Source organism: Oncorhynchus clarkii, chromosome 26 (assembly GCF_045791955.1).
Source record: "Oncorhynchus clarkii lewisi isolate Uvic-CL-2024 chromosome 26, UVic_Ocla_1.0, whole genome shotgun sequence".
Classification (NCBI taxonomy): domain Eukaryota; kingdom Metazoa; phylum Chordata; class Actinopteri; order Salmoniformes; family Salmonidae; genus Oncorhynchus; species Oncorhynchus clarkii.
In genome coordinates, this window is record NC_092172.1 from 5,983,404 (window position 1) to 5,993,365 (window position 9,962).

At 45.2% G+C, this 9,962-nt stretch overlaps 1 protein-coding gene across 6 annotated transcripts; it reads right to left on the minus strand.

The window, feature by feature from the left end:
• Window positions 1–512: 512 nt before the first annotated feature.
• LOC139384856 (katanin p80 WD40 repeat-containing subunit B1-like) lies at window positions 513–9,761 on the minus strand. 6 transcript variants are annotated; one of them, XM_071129754.1, is made up of 20 exons: window positions 9,553–9,761; window positions 8,905–9,040; window positions 8,668–8,798; window positions 8,409–8,526; window positions 8,174–8,274; window positions 6,750–6,791; window positions 6,359–6,442; window positions 5,608–5,723; window positions 5,356–5,427; window positions 5,057–5,207; window positions 4,412–4,596; window positions 3,910–4,052; window positions 3,707–3,754; window positions 3,304–3,371; window positions 2,912–3,157; window positions 2,235–2,384; window positions 1,915–1,991; window positions 1,694–1,768; window positions 1,496–1,612; window positions 513–1,239 (listed from the first exon to the last, which is right to left on the minus strand). In XM_071129754.1, the coding sequence occupies exons 2-20, from the start codon at window positions 8,942–8,944 to the stop codon at window positions 1,104–1,106; spliced, it is 2,100 nt and encodes a 699-aa protein (XP_070985855.1). In that variant the 5' UTR covers window positions 8,945–9,040; window positions 9,553–9,761; the 3' UTR covers window positions 513–1,103. The 6 variants fall into 6 exon arrangements, with proteins under 6 accessions (XP_070985855.1, XP_070985852.1, XP_070985853.1 ...); XM_071129751.1 differs by having other exon boundaries at window positions 2,912–3,175; window positions 9,553–9,759; XM_071129752.1 differs by having other exon boundaries at window positions 2,912–3,175; window positions 8,905–9,166; window positions 9,553–9,730.
• Window positions 9,762–9,962: the final 201 nt, after the last annotated feature.

A 9,962-nucleotide genomic window follows, 5' to 3' on the forward strand; every position in this document is an offset into this window, starting at 1 on the left:
AGCTATGTGGCAGGTAGCTGGTTCAAATCCCCGAGCTGTAAGTTGCTCTGGGTGAATGTATGCAATGGCTAACATGAAAAGAGGAACTGATAATGCACTACCCAATTTCGAAATTGCACCTTGTGCATTCTACTATTACTCTTGACAGTTCTTGAAGGTGGCGGTTTCTTCTCCTGCAGGTTGCATGGAGTACAATTGTGTCTTATTTGATCGTTTAGTAGGACACGTGACATCCCAGCAAAACACTAAATAAACCCTGCCTATTTTTTATTTTCTCCCATGAATTAGCCCATTTTAACTGTGGAAACCGTGGTGCCTGTTGTTCAAATGTATCTGCCCTCTCATTGGCTAGAATGGTCCCGACTGCCTTCCAGTTTAAAACGTTAGATAATCTATTGAGGCCTTCACACTGGAGTGGTGGATGGGCTGGCGCCTTTTAAACAGTACCTTCCCAACTAGCTAGAACAGTGCTGCTCTCTGTTGGAGTGGAATTACACACATCTTAACAAGAGTTGTTCCTTATCAATTCCAGAAACATGCCTAAAACTAGACTTTATTTGAAAAACATGTTCTTTTAGCATTAACAATACTTTCAAACAGTGCATCAAGGGTTGACATCTCAGGTACAGAATGTAGAGAGAATATTTAAGTAGAACACCGTGCACTGCAGCTTTTAAAGGCGATCTCCGTGTGAACATTGCTTTTTTTAAAAAGCTGCAACGCCTATAACCCACAATCGGATTGAAACCTGGCCCTAGTCAGGTCTGTGTCATAGGTGTTTTGTGCGCTCATCTGTGGTGGGCAAGTTAAGGTTACAGAGGACATCATTTCTCTCACAGATTAAGGAATCATAAGTGCCCAGTGTTTAAATAGGAGAGCCGAGTCCCACGCCCTGAGAACACAGCTACACAGTGAGTTCTAAACATGGGCTTCTATCCCACCCGGTCTCTGAGTCCACTGCTTCAGTCCATCCACACGCAGTGTGAATCTGGGATTATCCCCTGATTTACCACTCAGGTGGATGACAGAATGCAGCCGTCAGTCAGACTTGAGTCCTCACCCGTTGAGGAATCTGTGCGTGTCTCCAGTTGCATAGTCGACTGTCAGTAGTCCAGTGGCGCCATGAGCAGCTGCAGCTCTTTGAAGGCGCTGCCGTGGCGACCCACCTGGTCGGCCTTGTTCTTCACCAAGTCGCTGAGGTTCTTCAGCAGCTTGTAGCATGCCTTGCACTTCTGGTGGCTGGGCTCAAACACAAACCATTCATTCACAGTATGCAATGGAAATGGGTCTGACCTCTATCCAAAATGTATCAGTTTTTCCTTCAAGCAATATTGGATGAATACGGAGCTAGAACCCTTTGAAAAAAAATGGTTCTTTAGTGATGGGTTACATGGTGTACCTCTCCAGGATTAGTGATCATTGCTTTAACACACAGTACAGTAAGTATGGTTAAAAGCACAAGCATGTTTAGGACTTAAATGGAGCTGAAACTCACCGTTCCTCCCGTGTTATATCCACTCCAACAGAGGGGGGCGCTGTCAGCGTGTCTGAGATGAGAGGCCAGAAACGCTTCAGGATCAGCTTCAGAGACGTGCAACCCGTCTGCATGTAACTGACCACACGGGGAGAGAGAGAGATGGGTTAATACACATTTATATATACACACACTTATCACTCGTCTCTGCTGTCTCACCTCTCATACTTGCTTTGCAGCAGCTCTTCAATCTGGGGCAGAATAGAGGTACACAGGTCCAGTTTCCATAGCGACCTGGGGGACAGGTCAAATGACTTAATGTCACAGTTAAGGAGGGGCATTCATGGTACTCTCATCAGTGAGAGTATACGTGTGGCCTCCTCAGCCAAATAAGATCTGCAGTCGTTTGTATGCGCGCACGCGTTTCAACATCCACTCACGGTTTGAGGTTAACGATGTTGAGGATGTCCACGACGATCGAGAGATCCTTCATCGAGACCGCAGAGTCCAAGGAGGTCTGAAGACAGAGCAGCAACCAATCACAATACTCAAATCACAACAACAAAAAACACCTTGGAGGCAGCCAGTAACATCTCTCCATACTTTGACGCCACAAACAGATTGTCCGTGTTTAACATTGAAAGTCAAGTAATTGTTTATTTCAAGTGATGTTAACACTGCATGAACATTGCTCAGTACCCCATGCTCAAGATTCAGACAGTGTTATCGGTGTGTTAGCGTTGTCTGCTAAGTGCCATACCTTGACGTCGCCGCTGCCCCACACGGCTCTGATGGTGTCCAGGTTCTTGTGTCGGCTGGTGAGCATCACACACATGGTGTCATGACCCTTTCTGATCTGGGCCAGAGCCTCGTCATCACCCAGCACACTGGGCCGGTTGTTACGAGCAGGCTAGGACCGAGATAGTTAAACGTATATAACCTGGCAAATACACACACCTGTTCAAATCATACCTAAACCTACATAAAGTTAGGTGCCAATTCCATTTCTGTGAGCATGTGTTAAAACCTATTTAAAAAGCTGACCATCTTGTTTTTGATGTGTAGCACAATTTAACTGGGTGACTGGATCATTTGAGTGAATTTAAAACTGTACTGCTACGGTAGGTTCAATGTTGAGCTGATTTTACATGTTGATATGCATTAAATGACTGTGTTCCATTTCATTCTATACCCAGTTTATCTTATGGGGCTTGTGGTAGAGAAGAAAGTCCAGAGTTAAAGACAGTGGTGATGTCAGAGGCTAATAATAGGAGAACTGTACTATTCCACTCTGATCTACTGGCGCCGGCAGTACAGTTGAATTATTAATACACTTGAATTTAACCATATAAATTGTGATGTCTTTTGAGTGAAATTTCTCCATGGGAAATGAAACAAACAAGATTGTGTGTGTTATGCATGTATATACACACTCACAGGAAGGAAATCTCCCACGTTGAGTCCTATTGGTTCATTCCTGGAGGAGAGGATGACGCTGGGCTGGGGTTTGGCCTTCGCCATAGCAACGACCGGTGGGGGGGCTGGGTGGGGTGCAGGGGGGTGGTTAGTCGGCGGCCGTGCGGTTACCACTGGGATGGGACAGGGCGCCGTGGCGACCACGGTAGGCTCCACCCTCAGGATCGGAGTGGACGATGCCACTGGAAGGTTCTTCAACAGGCCGGGCTGCAGTGACGACACACACACACACACTAGAAACCAATCTAACTTATTTACATAGAAAAACTCACACAGACCGAGACATTCCCACTCAAGCATTACAAAAACACAAATCAGTCGCACATACAACAGTGCAGCTAGTAGGAACAAACCTGCTGTCTGTCAGTCATAGGAGTCATGACCTCCACCAGCCCTTGGTTAGCCCTCACCACAAAACTCTCTAAGAGAGAAAAGAGAGAGAGAACTTGAATACGAGCGCCCGGAGTCCGGTGAAGCGGACCCAAAATGCCCCTTGACAAGGGGGGTTCGAGCCCCAGCTCGACCAACTGTCTGTGCCCTTCCTTTCTTTATCCATCTCCATTACATGTCTCCCATTCTGTTCTTCTATATAATAATTAAATACAACAAAAATAACTTGTAATATGAAACTCAGGACAGAAACACATCTTATACACACACACACACACACACACACACAACAGATCAATGTGATAGCTTTATCACAAACACCAATGTAATACTGTTCACACTAACAGCCTGACAGAAGGGACTCACCATCTTCTAAGGGGGCAGGGAAGGGCTCATTCTTTGGGGGGGTGCGAGCTGGAAGGGGGGGGGGAACGAGGAGACATTTAGTATGAAGTTCAAGAATGATTAAAGACACTGCTAGATGTTGATGTAGTAATGCATGCATTCGTCTGTTAGTGTGAACACTGAATAGAAGGCAAAAAAAAACGTAAGGTGTAATATCAGCCTACAGATGGCGCTCTTTGGCTGGAAGATCTCTTTGTAGTCCTCGGGGTTACGGATCTCGGCGGAGGACTCCTTCTCGTCCTCGCTGCTGGGGCTCCTCATCTCCCCCTCGGGACTGCGCCGCTCTGACTCAGAACTCTGCTTTACCCTGGAAGAGCACAGCCCAAATAGCCTGCTTAGCGATGCAACGGATTCTAACGGAGGCGGTTTTGATGCCGTATTCGCTATATAACATATGCCATTTATCAGCGCGAATACATGTGGGTGGTCCCGGGAATGGAAACCGCCTGGCATTGCAAGAGGCATCCTCGACTAACTCTGCTACAGTGGACCGCATGATTTGAACCGCTACGATTTGAATCAACTCATAGGGGATTTTGTTGAAACAGATTCTGTAGCATATAGGGCCAAATACTAAATCTGAGTTAAGCGCTCTCCCAGCTCACATTAGGGTTAGGATTCGCTCCATAGGAAGTAGGAATAGTGGCGTTTGGAAGTGGGCAGTACCTCTGTGTGCTGCAGGTGGTCAGGGGTCGCTCGTAGTTGCGTCGCAGCGTGGATCCTTTCGGGGAGGGCTCTGTGAGCGGCTGGTCGTCCTGGATTACGCCTTGGATCACAGAGCCAGACTTCTTCACCCGCGTCAGATCCACCACGTAGGACGAAACATTAGCCAGATTGTACGACACACCAATCTTGGAGAGAGAGAGATGAGAGGGGGGAGGAGAAACAGAAAAACACAAGGGCTTGGCTATTGGTAATATTAATAGCAACAGTAACAGGTCCAGTGGCAGTAATGAATGTAGAATTGTCATGCTGACGCCACAGAACCACATAAAGAATCCCTAATAGCCATTTAATAAGATCCCGATGGCTCTCACACACAAGGTTGCAGTAACACAGTAGTTACATAGTAATAGTAACATTAAAAAGAGTAACCCCCAAAACAACAACAAAAACATGCACTTCCTACTAGCACTGACTTTGCTGATGACTATTTTGAGGAAAAACGTACTTCACAATGACTGAAATGTGGTTGTCTCACCTGGCCATCTTAAGACGAACGCCACTAACTGTAAGCCGTTCTGGATAAGTGTCTGCTAAACGACGCAAATGTAAAACATGTTAAAAAAAAGTTACGTCATGCTCACACACCAGCTGGTGGTTGCAGATAGCCAGGTCTGCCACCTTGCCCCAGCCCACTGGCACCACATCAAAGCAGCGGTCGGGCTCCCAGCCATACACACGGAGAGAGTCCACAGCTCCACTGTACAGACAGCAGCCATCCAGGTTAAATGCCAGACACCTGGAGAGAAGAGAGAGAGAAATGGGGGGGAAAAAGGATGCAGGGATAGTTTAGATACACGGTATAGAGTGTTAGTTGCATCTGAACTTCTAATATCGGTTGGTGTCCCGACCAACCAGACTTGTTAGCGGACGAAGGAAGCCCTCACCTGACGGGTCCCATCTCTCCCCCTGAAGAGCCAATCATCTTGAACTTTTCCAGATCCCACAGTTTGATGGTCCTGTAGGGGGCAGACATACACACACAGATAAGAGCTGTGATGAAGCCAGTGGAAAACACAGCCATCCTTATAAGGCATTCCACTTTAGTCATGGAGTTGAAGCCATCGGAACACAAATGTTCAGTTGCCTCATACGTATTTATTTACTATTTTTCACCCCAGAGTGTGTGGATACAACACCTGTCAGAGCTGCCTGACGCTAGCAGATACTCGTTGGGGTGGAACTGGATGATGTTGATGGCTCCGGTGTGTGCTGTGAACTCTGTGATCATCTTCCCTGCAGTCAGGTCCCACAGCTAGGACACACAGGTCAAAGGGCAATATGAGTTCCTGACTGGCACAGCTAGGAATATTATGAATCAAGTAAGCTGATCCCAGATCTGTGCCTATAGACGGAGAACTTCTATGCAGAGGGGTATACTACAAAGCGGGATCAATGAGTTAGCCAGCTGACTTTGATAAACAACCAGAAATAACTAGAACTTTCTTAATGAACCAGAAAATCTCAATTTAGATATGTGATTTTGGTTGTTGAGTCAATTAGGCCATGCCCATTTCAAGCTTATTTTCCAAAAAAGTTAGGTCAGAATACTTAGCCAAGTTAGCTGGCTAACTCATTAATCCTGCTTTGTAGAAAACCCCTCTGAACATGAGGTTGAGAGTATACAATAGGGTTCTGCAAACCTGTTCCTGGAGAGCTACCCTCCTGTAGGCTTTCGCTCAAGACCCAGTTCTAACTAACCTGACTCAGCTTATCAACCAGCTAATTATTAGAATCAGTTGAGCTAGATTAGGGTTGGAACGAAAACCTACAGGACGGCAGCTCTCCAGGAACTGGGTTGGAGAGCCCTGGTTTACAAACTGACCACAGTCATGTGAGATGAGAAACATGTGAAAGCAAGCTTCTGACAATGTGTAGGTGGGTTCATACCTTGATGGTGCTGTCATCACTAGCAGAGGCCAACCATTTCCCATCGGGACTGAAGGCCAGGCACTTCACTGCCTGAGTGTGACCCTGCACAAGCACATTATGCCAAATTAAATTGATAGATAACCACGGGCCCCCTACTTCTGTCCAGACGGTCAGTCCCCAGCCCTTCCTCCCCAGGCCAGACAAGATCGTGTTTACCGTCTCACTGTAATCCCTGGCTTAGTCTTGGTGCCAGACAGACACACAGCAATTACTGCTGATTAGCAGACCCATTCCCAACATAATCAGCCAGCAGGCCGCTCACAGACAGTGGGTGGGGGGGGGCTTTAGCCGATAATTAACCTTGGTGCTCTTCAGTTGGGTATAAATTACACACAGGCGCAAGTCTTACCTTGTACCTGAACACACAGCCCTTTCTCCGTACATCCCACAGCTGAAAGAGAAAAACTCTGTTTAAGCACAATATCACATACCAATCCACATACAGTACCAGTCAAAAGTTTGGACACACCTATGCATTCAAGGGTTTTTCTTTATTACGATCATTTTCTACATTGGGGGATAATAGTGAAGACATCAAAACTATGAAATAACACATATGGAATCATGTAGTAACCAAAAAAAGTGTTAAACAAATCTAAATATATTTTAGATTCTTCAAAGTAGCCACTCTTTGCCTTGATGACAGCTTTAACCAGCTTCACCTGGAAAGCTTTTCGAACAGTTTTGAAGGAGTTCCTGCATATGCTGAGCACTTGTTGGCTGCTTTTCCTTCACTCTGCAGTCCAACTCATCCCAAACCATCTCAATTGGGTTGAGGTCAGGTGATTGTGGAGGCCAAGTCATCTGATGCAGCACCATCACTCTCCTTCTTGGTTGAATATCCCTTACACAGCCTGGAGGTGTGTTTTGGGTCATTGTCCTGTTGAAAAACAAATGATAGTCCCACTAAGCACAAACCAGATAGGATGGCGTATCGCTGCAGAATGATGTGGTAGTCATGGTGGTTAAGTGTGCCTTGAATTGTAAATAAATCACAGACAGTGTCACCACCAAAGCACCATCACACCTCCTCCTCCATGCTTCACAGTGGGAACTACATATGCAGAGATCGTCCGTTCACCTACTCTTCGTCTCACAAAGACATGGCAGTTGGAACCAAAAATCTCAAATTTGAACTCATCAGACTAAAGGACAGATTTCCACCGGTCTAATTTCCATTGCTCGTGTTTCTTGCAAGTCTCTTCTTCTTACTGGTGTCCTTTGTAATGGTTTCATTGAAGCAATTCAACCATGAAGGCCTGATTCACGCAGTCTCCTCTGAACAACTGTTGTCTCCCTTTGCTTATTTGAGCTGTTCTTGCCAAAATATGGACTTTTACAAAATAGGGTTATCTTCTGTATACCTCCCCTACCTTGTCACAACACAACTGATTGGCTCCAATGTATTAAGATGGAAAGAAATTCCACAAATTAACTTTAAACAAGGCACACCTGTTAATTGAAATGCATTCCAGGTGACTACCTCATGAACGCTGGTTGAGAGAATGCCAAAAGTGTGCAAAGCTGTCATCAAGGAAAAAAAGATTTGAAAAATCTCAAATATATTTTGATGTGTTTAACACTTTTTTTGTTTACTACATGACTCCATATGTGTTATTTCATAGTGTTGATGTCTTCACTATTATTCTGCAATGTAGAAAATAGTAAAAATAAAGACAAACCCTGGAATGAGTAGGTGTGTCCAAACTTTTGACTGGTACTGTACATAGTAGAGTTCTTAACAACACTCAATCATGCAGCACACATACACACCTTGATGTTGGTGTCCATGGAACCAGATGCCAGGTATTCCCCAAACGGGTGGAAGTCCAAGCTACAGATATTGGCCTTGTGTCCCATTAGAGTTCTTAGGACTGGGATAAAATAGCAAAACATTGTTATGGCATTCTCAGAACTGGTAGCCTAGGTCTAGTTGACTCTAGTAGAAACACATCTCACACGCCTAACCTCCCCATACACACACAATATAGGAGAAATTCCGTCTCACTCTTTGCAGCCTCCAGGTCCCATACACGCAGTGATCCGGACTGTGAGCCAGCCACCACTTGCTCCTCAGAGTTATTAAACTTCACACACTCTACTGGGTTATTATGGCCTGTCAAACTCTGAGAAAGAGACAGGGAAAGAGGGAAAGATAAAGGGAGAGGGGACGAGAAGGTGGGAGAGAGGTGTTACAGACAGCAGAAATAAGCAGAGATCAAACTGTGCACACACACTTCTTCCCTAAAGGTCTGACTAGTCTGTACCATGATGCAGTTGGGTTTGCTGACTGCCCAGATGTTGACTCGGCAGTCCTCTCCCCCAGTGGCTAGCAGACGGCCGGAGTTCTTCCCCAGGGCCAGACACGCCACATTACTGGAGTGGGCTACAATTTCCTCTGGAACAAAAAAAAACAATCCAGAACTCACCAGGATTAACCTCTGGGTCCATGAAACCAATAAGATTGTGGTCTGGACAGGGTGAGTGAAATGGAGACTACTCACGTAATCTCCATGATGTTTTGGTGGTGTTGGCCACAGCCATGGTGATTCTTAGGCGTCCAACACTCAAAGGAGTGTTGTTATTATTCACACAGAGCTAACTGCGTCAGGTGTGTAGACTGTATGATGAGACCTTTAGCTTCTCTCCAATGAAAGAACAAGAGGCAAAGGGAAAATATTTTGTATGACAAATTGTTGATGGTGGCAGAAGAGACATAAAATGTCAACTTCTCTGCTTCATGTCCCCTGTTGGCTTCTCTTGAAGCTGAGGGAGGATGCAAACAAAATAGAAACTGTTTAAACCAGCTAATTATTACACGATAGTCGAATCTACGCTATGGGCGTTAGCAAACTGGTTCGCTAGCAGGCTGTTAGCTAGCTAACGTTAGCTGGCTATGTACTGTTAACTAGCTTAAACGACACAAACAAAGTAACGCTTTATTTCGGGCTGCAATTTAGGCACATGTCACAGTCATGCAAATACTTGTTAGCTAGCTAAGGCAGCTAGTAAACGCCATTTCGATGGTTAAACAGTTTGGTTGAACTTTATTAGCTAGCTAAATTAGCATAACGTGCTAACGTTAACAGCTCAATTAGTTAGCTACTTAGATTGCGCGTCCTGGGCAGGGCAAAATATAATACAGAACATACCTGCATTATAAGCTAATTGCCACCAGAATATCTCTAGCTATGATTGGTGAAAAGAGAATGGTTAAGACCGAAATCAGTAGCTAGCTAGTTGATGCCAACTACTAATCTGCTTTCTGTCTGGCTCCTTCAGTCCTTGTTGTTGATTTCATGTTTGTGTGGCTGCTTGCGACCCCAGTCTACACTTGCAGCTTAGCAACCGGGCTTGCGATGAGATCACTTATTTACTTCCGGATGTCCGAAGTTCAGGGGACACATGACTACTCAAAACCGCACACAAAGCCTGAAAAATTGCCCATTTTTTGCAGCAGCAAAAAAAAACAAATTTCCCATAACGTTGTAGAGGAATTTATGAATATCGACGTAACGTAGACGAAATTAGAAGAAAAAAGTTTTTCCATCAAAATTATAAT

Excerpts from the sequence above, each read along its gene's own strand:
- LOC139384856 (XM_071129751.1), bottom strand. The coding sequence starts at position 8,944 with ATGGCTGTGGCCAACACCACCAAAACATCATGGAGATTAC. Across the intron at positions 8,527-8,667 it reads GCAAACCCAACTGCATCATG|AGTTTGACAGGCCATAATAA; the intron begins GTACAGACTAGT and ends TCTCTTTCTCAG. Across the intron at positions 5,724-6,358 it reads GTGATGACAGCACCATCAAG|CTGTGGGACCTGACTGCAGG; the intron begins GTATGAACCCAC and ends TGTGTGTCCTAG.